The following is a 22,143-nucleotide window of genomic DNA, read 5'->3' as shown; positions in this document are numbered from 1 at the left end:
TAAATGTGTTCGGGGTAAATTAAAATTTTTTAAAAATTTCTAAAAATTAGTGAAAAATTAGACAAAGGTTATTTTAAATTTTTGGAAAATGTGGAGTTGGTGTTTGGCATGTGGTGTGTCCATTCGGGCACCCGTGACTATTCAAATTCCTTTAAAAATATATATTTTTAAAACCCAAAAAATTAAAAAATCTATTAAAATTATAAATTTTCATTTGATTTGAGAATTGTCAGGCGAAATTGAAAATTTTGTGAACGATGGGATTCTCAGGAAAAATTAGGATTTTTTTAGAAATTATTTTTAGAAATCCTAGAAATTGGTATTTTTAAAATATCAATGGTATTTTAGCAAATCTAATTGCTAAAAAATTTCTCGAAAAATATATATTTGGAATGCCATAATATAGGTTTGGTGGAATTCAAAATTATCGTATTTTGAGGCCCTAGAAAATTAGGAAAAAATCATGATAATTATTTTTCTCGAGAATTTAATATTTTCGAGGGTGATTTAATATTGAAGTACGTTTTCTCGTGATGACATTAGATAGATGTGGATTATTCGTATATTATTAATACGATTGTACCTCTTATTAGTAGTTATTTTTGTTTGTATTAATTCTAAATGATGTTTTCATGATTTTTTACCATTGTTTAGCCATTCTTTTTGGACATGTTCCTTAATTTCTTTTGATGGCTATAATTTGCATTCAAAGTGTGTTTCACCTTTGACACTTTTTCATGATAATTTATTTTGCACTTATTTAAGTATGGTCGATGCTTAATTTCTTAATTCTAAGACAAATTCTATCATGGGTTAGTTGATCTGTTTGTTTTGGTGGATTTTATTGGATGTTTTTCAACTTTTATTTGGACTCATTAGGTTTTGCCTAGATCACTTGTATCTAGGGGGTTTTTAATGAGTGCTACACACATGTGTTTCACTTTCTTACTTTGGAGTTTTGCTTGAACGACACCACGTTCATATACTTTGGATTAATGAGTTGGCCACCAATTTTAATGCTTCTTTTGGCATGATTAATGACCATTAGATGGCATGCATTGATTTTTATGATCAACTATGGTTTTCATGGATTCGAGGAGCTTCTATGCTTTTATCCATGGTTTATAAGGATCTTTTGATCTTTTGGATAATATCATGTGCTTTGAAGGTAGCATTTGCATATTGCTTGTACTTTTGTACTTATTCCAACTTGGATACCTAGTTGCTTATGTATCTAGGTGAGTTATTTTTCTACCCTAGCTTTAGTGTGTTTATTGGGTAGTTATCATTAGAAAGGCACCAATAATTCAAAATTCTTTTCTAATAATATACTCGATAAGGGTTATTCCTTAATGTGGTCTCAAGTACATAGAGACAAGGTTTTAGTATGTGAAAGTCTGGGATAAGGCCATCTTATTCCTTTTATATAGGATCTTATTCATTTTTCCTAGATGGCATACTAGGGAGTTTCAAATTAATAAGGTATGTATGGGTGGTATCATGGTGGTATGGGACGCTAGCGATCCCTCACATATATTATCTTATGGGATAATTTGGGCTCAAGATTGTTGCTTTGCTTACATTACTTAGCATGTTGACATGAACATTCAAAGACAATCTCATTTTCTGAATTCATTTAAAGTTATTATGTGGGCATTCTCTAGATAAACTTCTTTTATCTATAGCGTGCATGTATTGATGAGTGTAATCTCGTCGGCATTTTCACTTGTTGAAATCTCTTTCTTTAGAGTTCAATGAGTTTATCTTGTTGTGTTCGGATTAAGAAAATTTAGATTTTTCCTTTGTTGGCATTTCTTTCTCTAGTTCTATACTTTAGGTGATTTATACAGCCAACCTGATGGTTTACGGATGGAATTATGTGACTCATTCGAGACATTGATGACTCTCTATGTTGATATGGGTAACTCGGGATGCCGATAATTCCATGAGCAGATGTGGGGTACATCGGGCTGCCAATGGATACCAGGTTCTTGCTGTTATAATGTGATGTTTTCCTACTTTATTCCGAATGGTTTACAACAAGGAAAGTACTTTAAGTATGAATTTCTATGATCATCTACAATAGTCTGATGGGCAAATAGAGGGTATGAATCAGATTGTAGAGTATATGCTTCGTGCATATGTCTCTAGAAAAGTATCAAATTGGGAAAAGTATCTTCCAATGATGGAATTTGCCTATAACAGTTCTAAAGATATGGCTATTGGTTTTAGTCTGTGCATACTTATGTATGGGTACAATTTTATGCTGATAGGAGACACTCATCTCGGTCTTTTGAACCAGGAGCGTTGGTTTATTTAAAAGTTCCTAAAGATTTTCAGACTTTGTCAAAAGAAAAATGCTCGAATTTATCTCCTAGATATTGTGGTCCATTTCGATTTATACATCGGATTGGCATGGTTACGTATAAACTTAAACTACCTCCACATATTAGAGTTCATCCACTCTTTCATATCAATAGATTGAAAGGGAAACTGGGAGGTGAGGATAACATAGTTACTCCTCAAGAACTCGTTGAAGTCAAAGAATTATCCTATGTTCTACATGAACCTGAGAAGGTAACCTACTTGAATTTAGGGAAAGAAAACTTTGTAGTTGACTAATCCCTGAGGTTAAAATTAGGTGGAAAGATAGGGAAATAGAGGATTCGACTTGAAAGTCGGTTGAGATTGTTTAGCGTAGTTCTCCTTCTTTTCATTCCAAGAGTGCAATGTTTTGAGAGAGGGGAAGTATGTTATATGCACATTATGTGTGCATATACTAGGAGGCTAACCCACATTAGGCTTGTGAGCATGGGACCATCGGAACAAGCTCTAGTGGAGCATGGGTTAGGACTAACCTTAAGGGTTAAGGTTAGGGTCAGGCATCCAAGGGTCACACATGGGAAATGGAGAGTCAAGAGTCATTTGAGGGCCCTCCTATATAATAGGGCATGGGGCACACTCAAGGGATGGTCTCTTGATGTTATCTTGGAGGCTTAGGCTATGGTCTTTTGATGTTATCTTGAGGCTAGGTTATGTTATGTTCTCTTGTGTAGAGGATCATAACTACTGACCTACCATTTTACACTATAGCTACATGTTGCTGGATTGGAGTTATACCTCTTGATGGAATGGGACATCAAGGTAAAGGTATGATGTACTTCATTATAATTCATGTGTGCATCCCTTGGGCTCGGGTGGATGGGTTTATGCTTGATTTATGCATGTTTATTATGTATAACAATTATTTAGAGAGATCTTAGGATTTTAACACAAAGGCCTATGGAACTCGATGAGGCAGAACTAAGGGTTCCCCAAATGAATGCAACACTTACCCAGCTTATAGCACATCGAAATTGGACAGAGAGAGCCTTCAAAGTGTTTCATTACTTCTCGATATGTGTTATAAACAACATGTTATGCCATATACAGGACTCACAAAATCCCAAGGATGCATGGGATACTTTGGTAAAGTTCTATGGTACGACTACAGCACCAAAGAAGATGCAATTGAAGCAGAATATTCATGGTGTGACTCGAAGCAATAGAAGTGTAAATGATTATGTGCAAGAGATCAAAGAATGTGCTGATGCCCTAGCATCTATTGGTGCTTCTATGGATGATGATGACTTGATAACCATTACATTGAATGGCTTGGGTAAAGAGTACAAGGCATTTGAAACTTGATGAGCTTATTTCATTGCTTATTGTGGAAGATATGAAACTTGGAATAGGTGCCTCATCTAGCACAAATGAAAGTTTAAGGGATCAAGCATTCTACACTCATCGTAGTGCTAGAGGCAAGGGGAGATTCAGTCCAAGAGGACATGCAGGTGGCCGTGGTTGGCAGGATCGATCACATTCTCAACAGAATTTTCAGCCATCTTTCGGTGCTAGAGGTGGTCGTGGTTTTCACCCTCATGCTAGATGAAGATTTGTATCTAGAGGCAGGGGGAGATGGCAAACACTGCAACAGAATGTTAGTAGCATTGAGTTCAGTATTGTGGTAAAATTGGACATATGGCTAGATAAAAAGTAGAATGACTTCCGTGGTGGAAGAGTGCAGCATGGCAATTATGCATCATCTACTAATGCAAAACATGAGGAGCACTTATTTGCCATGAAACATGTAATAGGTACTATGACATCACAAAGGGAGAGTGATGATATTTGGTATATGGATTCTGGAGCATCAAACCACATGACAAGCCATGGTGAGTGGTTTGACAGGATGATGCCTACACATACGGGGGATGATACTCAACATCCTATTACACATGTTGGTAGTGTGCCATTGTGTATGCATGATGGCAAAGTAAAAACCATGTCAGATGTGTTGTATGTGGTGCCAACAATTACAAAGAGTCTTGCATCGGTTGGTCAGATGGTGGGTCAAGGAATGCAAGTTAGGTTCAATCAACATGGTTGTTTTGTTGAGGACTTCAAAAATGGTGCAAGTTAATTGCAAAGATTGTTCAAATTGAGTGCAGGCATTCCAGAGTTGAAGGCTGCCATGTTTTCAAAAAGTCAAGGGGTTGTGTCAGACATTGATATTTGGCATAAGAGAATTGGGCATGTGAATATTCAAAAGCTGAAATCTATGCAAGAAAAAGGTATAGTTGGTGGTTTGCCTAGGTTCAAATATGATGGTAGTAATCATATATGTGAAGCATATAGATTTGGGAAGCAGACAAGGTTGCCATCTCCAAAAGATGGTCAAATCAGTAGAAAACCATTGGAAATCATTCACAGTGACATATGGGGTCCATCACAGACTCCAACTATTAATGCTTGCAGGTATTATATCACATTTAAAGAGAAGAGTGAAGCACTTGGGAAGTTCACTGACTTCAAAGCATTGGTGGAAAAATAGTATAGTCAATGGATCAAGTGTTTGAGGACAGATGGTGGTGGTGAGTACACATCACGTGCATTTGATGCCTTCTTAAGAGAGTATGGGATAAGAAGACAAATTACATGCAGGTACATACCTCAACAAAATGGTGTTGCTGAGAAGAAAAACAGGATCATTGGTGAGATTGCAAGAGCTATGCTTAATGAGAAGTCTATGCCAAATTATTTTTGGGCAGAAGTATGTGCTACTATAGTGTACTTGTTGAACAGGACTCCTACCGCAGCTATACATAAGCGTACACCTATTATGAGGATGACAGGATTTAGGCTGGATATTGGTCACTTAAAAGTCTTTGGATGTGTTGCATATGTTCATGTACCAGATGAGAGAAGAAGGAAATTGGATCTGAAGGCTAAAAAATGTGTTTTCATTGGGTATGCGCAAGAGAGGAAAGCATATAAATGCTATAATCCAGTGACAAAACAAGTTGTCATTAGCAGAGATGTGACCTTTGATGAGATGGGAAGTTGGTACAAAGAAAGTGACCATGTCATAGTTGATGACATAGATGCAAATGAGGATGTGAATCTTCCTATGATGCAGGAATCTACGAGTATGAGTGGACCACTTGAGTCTTCCAGTAAGAATGAGAGTCCATGGTCAGGAAGATTGAGACATGATGTGAGCACACTGAGAGTAGTGCTGTGGACAAAGGAAAGAAGAAAGTGGAAGAAATTGGTATTGGTACTACATGTTATGATTCTCAGAAAGCCTTGATGAAGAATCGGGGATTCCAAAAATAACAACTCCAGGTGTTAGGAATGACAGGTATGTGCACCACATGCTAGAGAACATGGAGCTCGTAGTAGTAAGCCACAACCATTGAGGAGATCATAGAGAGGTTGACATATAGTGGTTATGCTATGCATTATACATATATGACATCAGTGGTAAAGCATGTAGGGCCTTCATGTTTTGAAGAGGCTATTGGCAAGGAAACATGGGATAGAGCCATGGATGTTCTATCTTGTGTGTGTGCATTGTTGATACCTAACCCTAATTCCAACATTAGTATCTGTCCTTTATTTCGGAACTAGACAAAAATATGAAGTGTGATTATGATAAGGCTAATGCACTGCATGTTTGGAAGTTGTGTGATGGTAGGACAAACAATTTATGCCATGCTAGGCTTTCACTTTTTGAGAGCTCACTAGAGTCCTTACAATAATGGCAGTACACAAACCATGAAAATATCCTATAAATATTAAACATCATGTATATATTGAAAAAAAGCACGGATATAAAAGCAAGCATATTTTTTCTCAGGTCGAGATGCTCAATTTTTTCTCCAAAATATACGACAAATTGTCTCATATTTGCAATCTTAGCTTGAAAGTAGAAAGTCTGAATGTTTTTACCCACATACGAAAGTGCCATGGCTAGAATTAAGTTGTTTTTACCCACATACACACATACACAAGTGCCACGGCTAGCATACACACATACACAAGTGCCACGGCTAGCATAAGATTTAACCTAAGGATTCTGAGTACCATGCTTGAGAGCATGACGTATCTGCATGTCGCGAGCGAAGGCGAGGAGGGTAGGAGGAGCATTAGAATAATTCTTCCGGAGATCGTGTGAGAGCTGCCTCGCTTTGATCCTGGCCTGTTTGCCTTTCTCTCCAACCATCAGTGTCTTCACCCCTTCTTCTACATCAGCTCTTAACAGACCCCCTTCCTCAGTGCGCCCCATCTCCAGGCCAACGCCCCACTCCTGGGCTATGAAGCGCACATTCACCCTCTGGTCTGCACCTCGCGGACAGCCCAGCATAGGCACCCCCTTCCACAAGCTTTCTAACAGCGAATTCCATCCACAGTGCGTGAGAAAGCCGCCCACTGCCGGATGTCCGAGCACTGCCACTTGCGGCGCCCAAGGGACAATCAGTCCTCGCGTTTTGGTTCGGAGCTCGAAACCCTTGGGCAAGCTGAAGGCCTTCTTGTCGCCTCTCACTGCATCTGTGCGGATGACCCACAAGAAGGGCTGCCCACTGGCTTCAAGGCCGAGAGCCAGCTCGGTGATCTCTTCAGCCGGCAAGGTGGCGTTGCTGCCGAAGGAGACGTAGATGACTGAAGAGTCTGCATGGGCGTTTAGCCATTTCATGCAATCGGCGTCGTGGTTGGTGTTGCCGTTGGTGGTGCCATTCTCAGTGGCGTTGCCATTCTCAGTAGCGTTGCCATTGGTGTAATTGCCATTGGCGCCATTGCTCTCAGTCGCATTGAGAGCATAGTGAATGAGAGGACCAGTGGCATAGGCTTGAAGTCCATAAACACTAGCCATGGCGTCGAACGGGCTGCTCTCCAGCTCGTACGCTGTGTGGATGAGAACCCTCTCCACATCCTTCACTTTTGACGCTGTCACCAGACACCTCTGCAAGAAAGCATCCGACTCCACATCTGCCGGATGGGTGAAGTCGTCCGGCAGCTCGTCTAGAGGGAAGCCACTCAGCCCCGGCATCCAGTCGATGAAAGTTGGCTTCTCACTTTTCCATCTAGGCCGTTCTGCATGTACATTTTAAGCGTCAGACATCTAACCCGCCAAAAAAATGCATGACCTTCAACCCCAACCCCAACCTGCTTTTATTGAAAAAAATATGCATCGATTAATCTGTTTTATAACTAAAACTTCAACAATTTTAATCTTTCAATTCAAAGCTAAGCAAAATTATAATCGATTTTTTCTCAATCGGAGCCCTGAAAATTAAGCAAGCAGTGGCACAAACCCACCCATTGACGTAATTATACAACTTTCAGCCACATAATCTCCACAAGCAAATAAAACCCAAAAATTTTTGAATAAAGAACTCTTTACGTCCCCTTTATTTACATGTTCCTTTCAAAAGTTAATTTAGTCCTACCAAAAAAAAAAAAGAGAGGGAAAGCTTCTCTTTACAAACGTAGATAGAGCTTTATATCTGTACTACCAAAAAGTTAAAGTACTACCAAAAAGGATAGCTTCTGTTTACAGAGGTAGATAGAGCTCTATATGTGTATGTGTGTGAGAAACAAAGGATAGCTTCTCCTTCCGGAGGTAGATAGAGCTGTGTATGTGTATGTGTATGTGTTTGAGAAACAAAGGACTACTTTAACACATCACCCAAAGGTCTATACTTGTTTATGTGTAAGGGAGAGTGTGAGTGATGACATGTATGTGTGTGTGTGTGTGTGTGTGTGTGTGAGAGAGAGAGAGAGAGAGAGAGAGAGAGAGGACTCCTTTAACATCCAATAGAGAGAGAGTGTGAGTGAGGTCTATACTTATATATACCTAGATGAATCCAGGAACATGCCCAAATTCACCTTTTAAGAACTCTCTAAGAGAGAGTGTGAGTGATGACAAGTATGTGTGTGAGAGTGTGAGTGAGTGAGCCCGAGAGAGAGGGAAAAAAAGAGGGGACTCCTTTAACATCCAATAGAGAGAGAGTGTGTGAGTTTGTGAGAGAGAGAGAGAGAGAGGACTTCTTTTAACATCCAATAGACCACTAATGTTCCATTGGAAAGACAGTGTGAGTGAATGAGCATGAGAGAGAGACAGAGACGGAGAGAGAGAGAGAGAGAGAGAGAGGACTCCTGTAACATCCAATAGACCACTAATGGTTCGTTTGACATCACAAGAGGTCTATACTAAACATGCATGCATGGGTGTCAAAGGAGATGGACATGGGGTGTAAGGTCTATACTAAACATGCATCGGTGTAAAGAGAGTTAGGAGATGGACATGGGGTGGAAGGTGTGTATACTAAACATGGGGTGGAAGGTGTAAAGAGAGTTAGGAGATGGACATGGGGTGGAAGGTGTGTATACTAAACATGCAGGGTGCCTTAGAATTTGTTCATCCCTTTATGTGTGTGCTTTGTGTGTGTGTGTGTGTGAGAGAGAGAGAGAGAGAGAGAGAGAGAGAGAGAGAGAATTTTGGAGGTTTACGCTTAAAAGGGATGTGGCCATTGGCAACCAGTGTTTTGACGCCTAGAATGAGCAGGTATGAAGTGGCGGAGGCTGTCCAGAGCTCGATTCGGGGGATGCCACAAGTGTCGGCCACGTCCTGCGACCAGGCCATGAAGGCGTCGGAAATTAGGCACGTCACGGGCTGCCGCTGCTGCTTGTCAAACCGCCGGATGAGCTGCGTGAGGCCATCTATCATTTCTGGGCCAGAGACGAAGAGCGCGTGGTAGTCCGGATCATCATCAGGAAGTCCGTCCGGAACTATTTCCAGCTGGATATTCGAATGACGGGCGGCGGCGGCCGCCAGAAGCGGCTCGATCTTCTTAGCGTTTGCGGCGTAGCATTTTGCAAAGCAAGCGACTGTCACAAGAGAGAAGCCTGCGGACAGCAGCGCGTTGGCCAGAAGCATGCTACCATTGAAGTGGCCAACGCCAGGTCCCGGCAGAAGGAGAGCATGCAGCGGAGGCAAATGGGTCTGCTCAGCAGCGGAGGCATCCATTGCAGTGAGAGCTTAATTCTACTGCCAAGGGCGCTGCAGGAAGACTATTACAGCAGGATTGCCGTATCCCACGATCCTCAAACCTGTTATATAAACAGCCGCCCTACAGCTTTTTCCACTCCGCTCACGTTTTTCTTCTCTTCTCTCTCTCTTTAAGGGAGGTTAAAAATGCACAACTCTAGTGTTTCTCGTGCCTAGCCTTCCTTTGACCATGACTAATAAATGTAATGCAAACATGAAATATGTCCCTTCCCTATTACCTAATCTCTAATTGGTGGGCAACCCTTCCTTACCAAACCTTTCCTTACCACTTCATTCTTGCTACATGGAAGCTTTGTGAAACTCTTCCTTAAGATAATATAAAATAATACAAAAAAGTTGCAAAAACTTTATGATGCCCTTTTTTTAAGCCTTATACAACACCCCTTGAACCTGGAGGATTCACTTCTTGTACAAAGGGGACCTCATGTCACAACATGTTGAGAGCTCTAATATAAGTAGCCATTAAAAGAAAAAAAATCCCATCTTGTAATTACCCCTAACTTCTTAATATAAAAGCCTTTAATTTGAAAAAAGGTGACCTCATGTCATGAAGTGCATGAGACTCATAAAAACCCCATATTTAAGTTTCTCTTAAAAATAAACTATATCCCTTTTTAAGCTTATGAGTCCCACTTATGAAACTAAAGTATCCCCTATTTAAGGTGAAACACATCTATGTCTTTAATGGAGGTTGAGAATGCACAACTCCAGTGCTTCTCATGCCTTGCCTTCTTTTGACCATGACTCATAAATGCAATGCAAACATGAAATATGTCCCTTCCCTAGCCTCCAAAATTGTAAAAACTTATGATTCCCTTTACATTAAGCCTTAGACAATACCCCTTAAACCCGTGGGATTCACTTCTTGTACAAAAGGGACATTATGGGCATGATTGAGATTGATAAAAACCCCCTATTTAAGTTTCTCTTAAAAATAAACTATCCCCTTTTTAAGTGTATGAGTCCCACTTATGAAACTAAGTTGCAACCCATTTTACACTACAAGAGACGGGGCCATTATCCACGTTTTTTTCGATGCTTTAGAACTAAGCTTAAAATCCCCTAAACATCAAACGTCGAAATACGCGCCGAAATAAGCATCGAAACAAGAGTCAAAAAAATTAATTTTACCACGCATTTTTCGACACCTTTTTCGATGATTATTTCGACTACTATTTTGACGGTTATTTTGACTGCTATTTCGATATGTATTTCGACTATCATTTAGACGCAACAAACTTTCGACGCTTATTTCGACGCGTGTAGGTATTAATTTATTTTTTTGGCATAATGGTGCATCCAACTGCAGTCTTGTAACTGGATGCACCATTATGCCAAATTTATAGAGTACCAAAGGCAACTGTACTCTGATGTGAAGAACAAAGCGAATTTGTTGAAAAAGTTAGAGAGAGTGCCATAACGTTTTCGACGTTACAAAGTAGGTACACAATTCACACGAGTGCAAAAAATGGCCAAATTATATTCCAAGATGTGAAATTTACATATCAAGCTCCGACGAGATAAGCCAAAATTGAAATTTACATATCAAGCTTTGACAAGATAAGCTAAAATTTGCATACAATCTATACAAGCTCAGACAAAGATGTGAGCTCATCAAAATGTGTATGTACAAGGGGAAAGACATGGGCAAGGCCACTCTATGCAGAGCCCTCACTCACTCAGGATCAGGCATTGGTCCCCTGCAAAAACCATACAAGATGCTTTTTTTGGTATATCAAAACAACGATCTAACATGACAAGGCAAAGCAAGTATACAAATCATAAGGTTAAGGGTTGCCGCACTTACCATATTATCTACAATGCGTCCCTAATTGAGGTTGGCGCCTTCTTGCTCAAGCTTCTCCAAAAGAAAGTATGTGTTATGGCAGCGAGCAATGTCCTCCTCTTCTCCCGTTTTGCTGGCCGACCAACCACTTGATTCTAAAAGTATCAAAACAACAAGATAAGCGTTGATACTTATACAAAGTAGACATAACATCAAATGAAACATACAATATAAATGTTGATACTTATAAAGTAGACATGAAATGCGTCCCAACCACCGCTTCCAAGGTGAGAGCTTCCTACGCTCTCCATTCGGGCTTTGGCTGCATCCTCTTGTTGCTTATAGCGTTGGGGATTTCGAGCATGCTTTTGCTTCTCCTCATTCCAATCCTCGGTGCTGATGTACCAAGGCTTCTCACCCCCTGCCTTTACTCTCCTAGTCACATCTCCCCGCCAATGTTTCATGACGTCCACCATGTGGTCCTTTATCCACCTTATGGGGATGACATCACTACCGCCGGTCAGCTTGTTCTCATCCTTGGTTTGATTTATGACTCTATCTTTCTTGTCTTTATCCAACTTTGGCCCCATAAAGTCATAAAGTCATTTGCAAAGACAATGTGGCAAAGCTCGCGGATGTGGCTCTTCATCTCTTGCCCGACATTATCCAAAACCACATTGCCATTGACAATTGTGTAAAATTTTTCTCCATCGACGGGTGTGGGCTGTGTGTCGAAACGTCGTGTGATGATCGCGAAGGGTGGAGTGCTTCTGGCGCTAGTAGATGGGAAAGGACGCTCACGTTGGGGCGTAGACCCATCCGTGCCCCCACTTGGACAACAATCGCCTCCACCTCCACTACTCGAGCGTTGTCCTCTGCGAGTGGACGAGTGACCTGAGGGAGGGGTTCTAGCGTCTCTTTGTGGGGTTTGTATAGGTGAACTAGGGTTAGCGATGGTGGTGCTGTCTCTTCTGATGGTGCGGCCGAAGTGCCCACCCCTCTCCCAAAATATTATTGTGCTATCACTCTTTGCTCCGGCGTGGCTTGTGCTAAAAAACCCATAAACTGCTCAGGCGACATGGCATATAGAGAGAAGGATGGAACTCTTTGTGTCAATAATTGGAATTGGTCACGAGGTTTTTGCTTGATTCAGATTTCAGAGATGGGAAAGTAGTTCATAGTCGTGGTCTAACCAAAATTATTCGGTTTACTTCTGACTTTGATTCTTAAGGATTTTCTTCAGGTAAAAATCTACTAAACTTCTAACTGTAAGGAAAATTTTAACTTTATGAATTTCATACCTTCCTAACCATAATAGATTAAGAAATGTTTCTATATTTATGACAATATTGAATTTTTATAAAAATACTCTTCTTCCATTAATCTAATTTTGGGTAAATATCAATTTGGTGATTTGTCCACATAAAATATCTAAGAATATTCTTTCTACCAATTTAATTATCAACCCTAATTTTCTAGGTGGATTTATGGTGAAAATTCCTCTTTTGTTACCAAAATTTAATTTAAACCTTTCTCTACTTAAAATACCATAAAATTTCTTCTTTTAATTAAATACAAATATCCATTTTTTAATATGCTTAAAATTCCTCTTTTTGTATTTAAATGATTGAATTCCAAATGTCATGGAAATTCCTCTTTTATCATTTAAAAATTCTTATACATAAAATAAATTTATCTAAAATTTCTCTTTTTTAAATTAAATAAAAATATCTATTATTTTAAATATGCCAAAAATTTCTTTTTTACCATTTAATTACTTGGATCTCAATTATCATGGGCTTTTCGCATAAAAAATAAATTTACCAAAAATTTCTCTTTTCTTTTTAATTAAATATTTATACATAAATACTAAAAATTTATTTTCCATGAATATGATGAAAATCATTCTTTTTACATAGGACGTCCAATCCTAGAATATGGTAGGAAGTCCTCTTTTAGCATTATGCATAAAATAAGATATGTATTATTTTTTAAAAATTTTACCATAGCTTCGCTGCTATTACTGATAATTTTTAATTTTTCTTAAAAGAATAAAACATTATAATACAAATATAATAGAAGATCTATTCTTAAACTTAAATCTAAACTATGAATTTGAATCATAATTTTAACCATAATCATAAACTTAATTATGATTATTCTACTAGATTAAGCTATTTTCATTAGTCCTCTTTTCCCAAATTGATAGGATTATCTCTTTCCCATTTAGAATCAATTAAAGTAGGTTTTAACTACTTATAAATAATCTAAAAGAATTAACCATGATTTTGTTAACATAAAAGCATTAAAATACCATTTTCTTATTCTCTAGCTTAACAAGCTTAGAGTTTGATTTTGAATTAAGAATTTATCAATGAGAAGCATTCTTTTGCTAAAGAATTAGCCATAAGAATGACTATTCTTTTTTTGTGAGAGAGAGATATACATAAGAAAGCATTCTAATTAAGCATAAAGATTAACTTTTTCTTGATTACACATTAAAATTCTTAGGGAAAGCTTGATTTGAATTTAAAACAACCAATTAGAAACTTCTCAAGCTTGAGAGGGGTTGAGAAGAGGTCATTTGAGAATATTAACAAAAAACCATAAAATTCATTCTTACCTCAAGGATTAGCTTGCATCTTTTTCTAGAAGTGAAGCCCCCAACCAATCAATTGGTTTAGCAAGTGGAGAAGAGAGAGCTCCAAGAGTTGTTGAAGAGAGAAAGAAGCTCCAAGCTCCCCAAAAGTAAAGGATTTTTAAGGGATAATAGAAAATATGATTATTTTAATATAATATTGGCATCGTATAGCTCACAGATGAGAATACAAAAGAATGAGAGTCCATTTATAGGTAAGGGAGGCCACTAACTGAGTCCAACTGGGTTCTAGAATTTTCCAGCGTCAGCTTGACTGAATTTGGACAAGATTTGGACCAATTTGGCTCCCCTTTTGATCGAGGAGAGAGAAGAGATAAAAATATTACAATTTTTTTGAATTAAAAACCCTCCCACACATGTGAAGGAGGCGCCTACCTCAAAGGTCCCCCTCTCCTTACCAAGGTGTCAAAAATTCATCATTTTTCTAAAATATCTCATTTTATTAGTAATATCACTTAATTTTAGTAACAAATAAACCTTGTACTCAATCAACTCTTCATCTTATGTGAGCATTTACTCATTTTTGGGTATTTTCTTTTATTCATTGGATTTATCTGATCCCAACACATGGATTAATCCTATTGGCCTATAGGAACCTTAATTGGACCATAATCCAAAAAAATTTGAAAATCTAGACCCTTAGGCTAAGGTCCCTTATATCATTTTTAATTGATTCCTAATGCACATTGGAGAATATTTTGGACTTCTGTTTTAGAAAAATATATTTTAGATATTAGGAGAACCTTTTATATATATAAATATCTCAATATTGAATTATCTCTCTCTAGAATTTTTCTTCTCTCTAGGCAAAAACAAGAAAAAATAATATTTTCTTGTATTCAGAAATAGGGAATAATTACAAGGGATTGAGGTAAAAGCTTATTCATTATTCAAGCTGAGGAGGAATCTTACATCACCAGTTGTGATTGAACCTCATAATGTTAAACCTAAAAAAGCAACCAAAATATAAAAAATGGACGAGTATCGCTTCCCCTTTCAAGAGGAAGACGTACTTTCTATCGAAATAAACCCATCAAGCCAAGAAGAGTCATCAGAGGAAGATTGCACGAATGGTGCAATTGAAAGAGCACGTGAGGAATTCGATGAATCTCTTACGAAATTAAAGCAGTCTCTCAAATCCCCATTTGGAGGAGTGCTCTTCTCTCGTAGAGCAAAACTAGCATAACTTCAGTCCTTGCACCTTTAAAGGGGCTAACCTTGAGCTATACCAAGATATCAAGAGCTTACATGGAACATGCCTCATGTAAAGGATTCGCAAGTTTCCAAACAGACCTCAGTTAAAGGACCGAGTGTGCCATTATACACATTGGGCACTCTTGAAAAAGTTGTGAGCCATGAAGAGGATGAAAGTGAATGGGAAAATGAAACTGAAATGGGAATTGAAACTATATCGGATATGAGAACATCCATGGTTCCACTTGAAGGTTCTATCGTGGTATAGTTAGATTTCCCTACGGGATATGATGTTAAGTGCAAACTCGCATTGATTAGCCCTAGAGCTAGACTTAACATCATGACAATAGACACTTGGGTGTAATTAGGACACCGTAAAATCATCCCTAAAGACAATGGTCTTGCAAGAGGTGTCAATAGACAAAACATTGAAGTTTCAGGTTGCTTTAGCTATGCTGCTTAAACAATCGAGGGAAATATGGAATTTAGATTGCATGTTACCCTATATCCCCTTGAGTATGATGTCATCCTTGGTGGAACTTGGGTAAATGACTCTTAGTATTCAATTAACGAATCCATGTAAAAAGTCACCTCAAACACTCCTGCAAGGCATTGTGAAATTGCTCCTACTACAAGAGAAAGAGATCTTGGAGGAGTTAGAAATCCCAACATATCTTACTCAGGATATCCCAAGGGTTATGGTTGGATTAGCACTTTACAATAAAATCACCACAGTCCAAGCACAACTTTATCCACAACGAGAACACAATCTGATAACCCTCGAGTTATGGGATTTGTTAGGTCAACCAACACTCAACATTCATCATGAGAAAATTCCATTCACAAAAGACATCAACATGCCATGTTTGGGGTACGTTGAATAAACAATGCATATAGAATCTAACCTCCTTACTTGCAAGTTTTTTGTGGTTGAGTATGTGTTGGAAGAAGATTTGATCTTGGTACATAAATGGACTATTGCTACCTCACTAATGTGCTTTGCTCATGATAGGGTCATCATGGTGGTGGTCAATGACACAAAGTTAACAATACCATATTGGGAAGAGGATCCAGCCCTAAGGGATTTCTATGATGCTGAATGCAAAAAGCTACAAGCCTCTTCCTCGAAAGCCACTCTACACACAGACATACTATCTACGTCAATAGCCAACTCTGACAAAGCACTCCATCCTCACTAACAAATTCCAATGCTAAAACCTCCTCATCTCAACAGCTATTCTTGAAGAAGTCCCCCAACTGCAACCATCTATCTCTAAAAAGGAACTTAAAGAAAAAGCCTCGACCTCGACAACTCCTCATCGACCAACCTCACCAAAGGAGAAAGTTGCAAGCTCAAAAGCCTCAACATCAGCCGCCCACCACTCCACGCTTGACTCAAGTCTCATCGTCAACAACACCCATGAGTCTCAAACCCACAAATCAAGGTGTCTTAATGGTATCAAAATGTGGGTGAAAAAGCAGCTACTTGTAGCTCAAGACTACTACGAAGGCGCCAATCCAATTTGGGTGCCTCGATCATCAAAGCCTCTCCCTCAACGCAAAACTTAGCGGCTAAGAAAGAATAAAAGTAATCCACAACATTGTCCACTAAAGCCTATGTGAGTTACTCAACAAGTCTAGGTACCAAAAAAGATTACTGCAAACTCAAGGGTACTACCAAGGCAATACCAATGCTTTCCCAAGCACATTAAGACGTGCCCAAGCTTGCTCAAATAAAGAAGCCTCAAAGGCATCAACAATTAACTCCTAATGTTCATCAAATATGGGTGTGTGTGCACGTGCTTCAAGAACAAGGGTATCATGATGGAAATCCCATCATATGGTTGCTAAAATCTAACAAAGTGAATAAAGCCTCACCACCACCGACTTTAATTCCAAAAACTTCACCTAAATTTTGACAAGAATGAAGGCCCAAGCAACACCAAGCAACACCAAGAAAGCTACTCAACTCCTCTCATGTAGAAAACACATACACACGTACTTGCGTGTTCAGTCATCACCAATGGCAACCGACCAAAAGCTATACCTACCGCCTCAACAACACTTGAGCCACAAATTCAAGAATCAATCCCCACGTCTATAAACGGAGACTTATGAGCGCATCAAGGATAAACTCACAATGCTCTTTTCACCCCTGGATGAGAAGGAAGCTATGCAGCAGACATAAGAACCTATTGTCTCAAAAAGGAGAGTAGCCACAAGAACCTATTGCTCGTAAGGTAGTTTATATTTAAAAAAAGAGAAAAAGATTTATTAAAAAATGAGACAAAAAAAGAAAAAGATAAAAAACACAAGGGAGTCACACAATAGATGAATCCCAAGTATTCTTAGCCACTGCACAAGAAGCAATTCACAAACTTATTACTATAGTATTTATTTATGAAATGGAGCACACTGATTAGGTATCACCCATTATCATTGTGTCGAAGTAGAATGGAAACTTGAAAAAAGTTAATGCAACCACATGTAAAAATCCTTACCCATTCTCGTAGACTAAACACATTCTAGAGAGAGTTGCTAGTGAGGAAGCCTACAGCTTCTTAGACGGTTTCTCATGCTATAGCAAAGTATCTATTGCACCTAAAAACTAGCATAATATTGCATTCACCACTATGGGTGGCACATTTGCCTATCGGGTTGCCCTTTGGAGCAACCAATGCTCGTGGCTTATGTGCACATGCACAAGTGGTTGGAATTGTTCGTTGATGATTTGTATTTTCATTCCAAGTAGAAGGACCACCTAAGAAAGATATTTCAAAAGTGTTGATTGTATCGAATATCCCTAAATCTATTGAAATACCAATTTTAGGTGAAGCATGGGGTCAATTTGGGACACATTGTATCTAAAAATGGAATTTCCATAGATGAGAGCAAGGTCAATTTGATCTTATAATTACCTCCACCTACCAACTTTAAGGGAGTAAAAAGGTTCATGGGACGCATCTGGTACTATAAAAGCTTCATTGTATTCTATGCAGATATTGCATAGAATATAGGGAGTACAAAGGTTCATGGGACACATCAGGTACTACAAAAGGTTCATTGTATTCTATGTAGATATTGCAAGGCTATTGTATAGACTATTAGTAGTCTTCAAATGGACTAAAAAATGTCAATAGGCATATGATGAACTAAAGAAGGCCTTGGCAAGTGCACCCATCTTGAGACCCCCAAACTAGGACATAATCTTTCATTTGCATAATGATGCTTTAATTGTTTTCATTGGTTGTATGCTAGCATAACCAAGGGAATACAAATTGGACTACCTTGGTCGTTTTTATAGTAGGCAACTCAATGAGGTAGAGATTAATTATAAGACCATAGAAAGAGAAGGGTTAGACATGGTCTATACTGTGAAGAAGTTGAAACATTATATTTTGGCCAAGAATTTTGTATTTATCATGGACCACAAGGCATTGTTATATCTCATCAATAAACCTTGCACAATGGGATGAAAATGAACCTTTCTCCCCCTCAGCTCTGGAGAGTTACAAAAGTATTTAAGAGATGAGTTAGCCACGTAGACAACAAAAGTAGAGCCATACGAATAATGTCTTAGCATGAATAATAGCATACAGTTCTTCTCATGTGTTGAATATTTAATTTGTAGGTCAGTCAACTTTTTACTCTCAAGAGCAATTGGCTTGCCATCATGAAATAAAGTGGCTCTAATAGAATACTCCCTAGCATCTATTTCAACCACAAAAGTTTTACTTAGATCTAAAATTTGGAGCATAGGACTTGTAGTAGCCTAATGTTTTAAATCATTAAAACATTTATCTAGCTCCTCTGTCCACTCGATAAGCTTATACTTATTATACTTACCTTTCTCCACCCCTTTAGAAAGATTTGAAAGAGGTAATGCATAATTCTAAATGAAGGCCTGGAAGAAGTTCACAAATCCCATAAAAAGGGTTAGACTTGTGTGATGGTCCCAACAAGAATCGGCCATTCACACACTTTCTTGATTTTCTCATAATCAGTATGGACACCATTAATGGTAATAATGTATCCAAGTATATCAGATCCCAAGAATCGGCCACCCTTTTCTGATTTTCTCATAATCAATATGGACATCATTAATGGTAATTAAGTATCCATGTATATCAGATCTTGCTTAAAGGAATCACATTTGCTCTCTTTTAGCAAACAAGACTTCTTTTTTTGAGAATATCTAACACAATTCTCAGATATTGAGAGCATGTCCCACTAGGGTTCACAAATCCCAAATTTAAGGATTTGACTTGGATGATGGTCCTAAGAATCATCCATTCAACACTTTCCTAATTTTCTCATGATCAATCAACATGGACACTGTTAATGAGAATAAGGTATCGCAAGTATGTTAAATCTCTTTAACAAACAAGGCTTATTTTTTATCATATCTAACACGATTCTACAATGTGCTAGCATGTTATTCTAGGGTTCTACCATTTATCTATCCATTAAAAGATAATCAATACCTTAGAAAAATTTCTAGCGTATAATGCATACAAGAAGACAAATCTTCTATAATAGCCTACGTGCCCCATGAATCTCCACATCCCATTGTAGGTTAATGGTGGTGTGATCACATGGATCTTATTCTCATCTACGAAGATGCCATTCTTGGAGATAATGTGTCCAAAGATAACTCCATGTTTAACCCAAAATAAGCGTTTGAGTGTGTTCAATGAGGTGCAATAAAGTCCACATCTCTCTCTCAAAAACAAGCCTAAGATGAGCAAGATGCTTCTTCCACTTTGACTGCATGTAAAGATCATCAATGAATATATATATAGGATCTTTCAAAGGAGATTCTTGAAGGTTATACACATTAAGTGCTAGAAGCATCTTTTGGAGGAGATCCTTGAAGATTATACTCGATATGACACTTGAAGCATGTAGGCACATTATTGCCCTAACGAGGTTGGGTAGGGTGAGGGGTGGATGCATTACTATTGTGACTAGAATTGGGTTTAGGGTGTACATTACTTGGGTTGGTAGTATTAAAATTGTATTTTTTTATATTTGAATTGGAAAAAGTGCATGCATTATTACTACCATTACCAAAATTACCATTTCATTGGACGTCGTTCTTGTGATGAAGGAGATTGATAAAATTGAGGGCGCCGAAAAGAAGATATGAAACTTTGATTCCTTATTACGAAAGAAGATTATCGATTGGGTTGAGAACTATATTGACCATTACAAGGTAATTGACGAGGCAAACCTTTCTTGCACTCAGAATCATGAGCAAGAGAGATTACATCATCAAGAGAAGTTGGCTTGAACATGTTCACATCTGCTTGAATAGTTGATTCAAGACTATCTTCATACTTTTGTTAGAGTGACTCTTCAGCAACATCCTCGAGCATACAAAGCATAAGAAGTGATTGCCAAAATCTCTCCATGTATTGAGAAAATGTATCACAATCTGTCATGCGGAGAAGATTCCATGCTCGATGAGTGTTAAGGTGGAATTGTGGAGGAAGAAAAGTCGACTTGAATTTGTCTTGGAATTGATCCCAAGTAAGAGGCTTGGTAGGACCCATGTGCGGAGAAGATTCCATGCTCGATGAGTGTTAAGGTGGAATTGATCCCAAGTAAGAGGCTTGGTAGGACCCATGTGCGAAGTGCGTTCCACCACAAAGAAGCTCGATCACTCAGATGATCAGTAGTACACTTTATTTTATCTTCCTTGTAAAATCACTCACCAGCAAAATAATCATCAAATTGAGTCAACCAAGAAAGAACTAGATGACCATCCTTTTTACTGTCAAATTTGGAGAACGTGAATACACGACAGCTGATCTTGGAGTCCTTGTGACTCCATTGCGAGTCGAAAACAGATTTGAGAATCTTGCTCAAGCGATCATCTTCAGGAGACATGACATTAGGAGATTCCTCATGAACGCGCGGGCGCTTGCGTTGTTCTTCAAGTTGCATCTCAAGTAGAAGAATACGCTCCTCCAAAGTAGGAGTGGGAAGAGGTGACACAATCGAAATGGTTGTTTGGTGGTTGAGTGTCATCATCAGAGTCCATGGGTGTAGATGCTTGATAGAAATCGAGGATGGAGTAGAAATAGAGATTGGAAAAAAATATATATCCCTTCAAAAGAAAGAGAAGAGAAGAAGAAGAAGAGAGAAGAGAAGAAGAAGGAGAGAGAAGAAGTTCTCTTTTTCTTCTTCTTCTCTCTCCTTCTTCTTTGTCCCTCTTCTCTTCTCTTTCTTCTTCTTTCTTCTGTTTCTTCTCCTTTTGCTCTCCTTCTTCTTCTCCTCACGGGTTCACCAGAGATCGCCACACAGCTTCCTATAATCCCACAGTGTCAAAAGCAGACAAGGGATAGAATATAAAGGAGGGAAGAGTTACCTCCTTATCGTTTGTCTCTTATGAGACATCCACGCTTGAGTGGTGGGGAGGTGTGGAGTCACTAATGCCAATGCGCGTGCTGCCCATCCATCCGTCAGAGTTGGATTCGCGTTGGTTTGCCGTCTGTCGCCTATTACCGGTGCTTGTTTTGGCAGTGCCGGCTATATTGGGTGTACCTTATGCTTGGGGGATTGTTGCCGATGCTTGTTGGTAGTCGGTAGCTGGTGTGTTCTCCAGTGTGACTGGTGCACTGTCCTTGTAGTAGTGTGCACCGTAGACAGTACACATGCGGCACTCTGACAAATGGTGTCACTCTCGGGTCTCGTGCCGGTAGCTCTCACCTTCACACAAAGGACAACAATCATGGGCCGTCTGAGTGCCCAATACACACCCCTTTTTTCTGACAAGAAAAGTACGCGACACAATTCTCTGTGTTCCCTGGCTCTTTGGCTTGATACCAATATTGGAAGCTCAAGGTTGGCCCTCTATTAAAACTTAGCTTAAAAAAGAAATACATAAGCTTAAAATAGAAGAAAGCTATGCACGCGACACAAGAATGGGTTAAATCTCCCCCACCATGAGAGTGGCTCATGTCCTCTTCATGGTGTATTTAAATATATTTCTTTATACAAAAAGCAAGAGCCAAAAATACATATAGCCAAAAATATAGATCTCCACATTGGGCTTGCATAAGCTTAAATACAAAAGTGTGAACACTCTAAGGTTTACTCATAAAA

The 22,143-nt window shown here is 38.8% G+C and overlaps 1 protein-coding gene across 1 annotated transcript; it reads right to left on the bottom strand.

Annotated features, from left to right (window-relative positions):
• Positions 1 to 6,098: 6,098 nt before the first annotated feature.
• On the bottom strand, positions 6,099 to 9,532 carry LOC147617141 (UDP-glycosyltransferase 85A2-like). The gene is made up of 2 exons (XM_086776731.1): positions 8,836 to 9,532; positions 6,099 to 7,416 (listed from the first exon to the last, which is right to left on the bottom strand). The coding sequence occupies exons 1-2, from the start codon at positions 9,350 to 9,352 to the stop codon at positions 6,392 to 6,394; spliced, it is 1,542 nt and encodes a 513-aa protein (XP_086632857.1). The 5' UTR covers positions 9,353 to 9,532; the 3' UTR covers positions 6,099 to 6,391.
• Between the last annotated feature and the right edge of the window lie 12,611 nt (positions 9,533 to 22,143).

Source organism: Cibotium barometz, chromosome 37 (genome assembly GCF_041138505.1).
Source record: "Cibotium barometz isolate CiBa-2024 chromosome 37, ASM4113850v1, whole genome shotgun sequence".
NCBI lineage: Eukaryota > Viridiplantae > Streptophyta > Polypodiopsida > Cyatheales > Cibotiaceae > Cibotium > Cibotium barometz.
The sequence above is the reverse complement of the archived record's forward strand: the minus strand, read 5'-3'. Positions and strand labels throughout refer to the sequence as shown.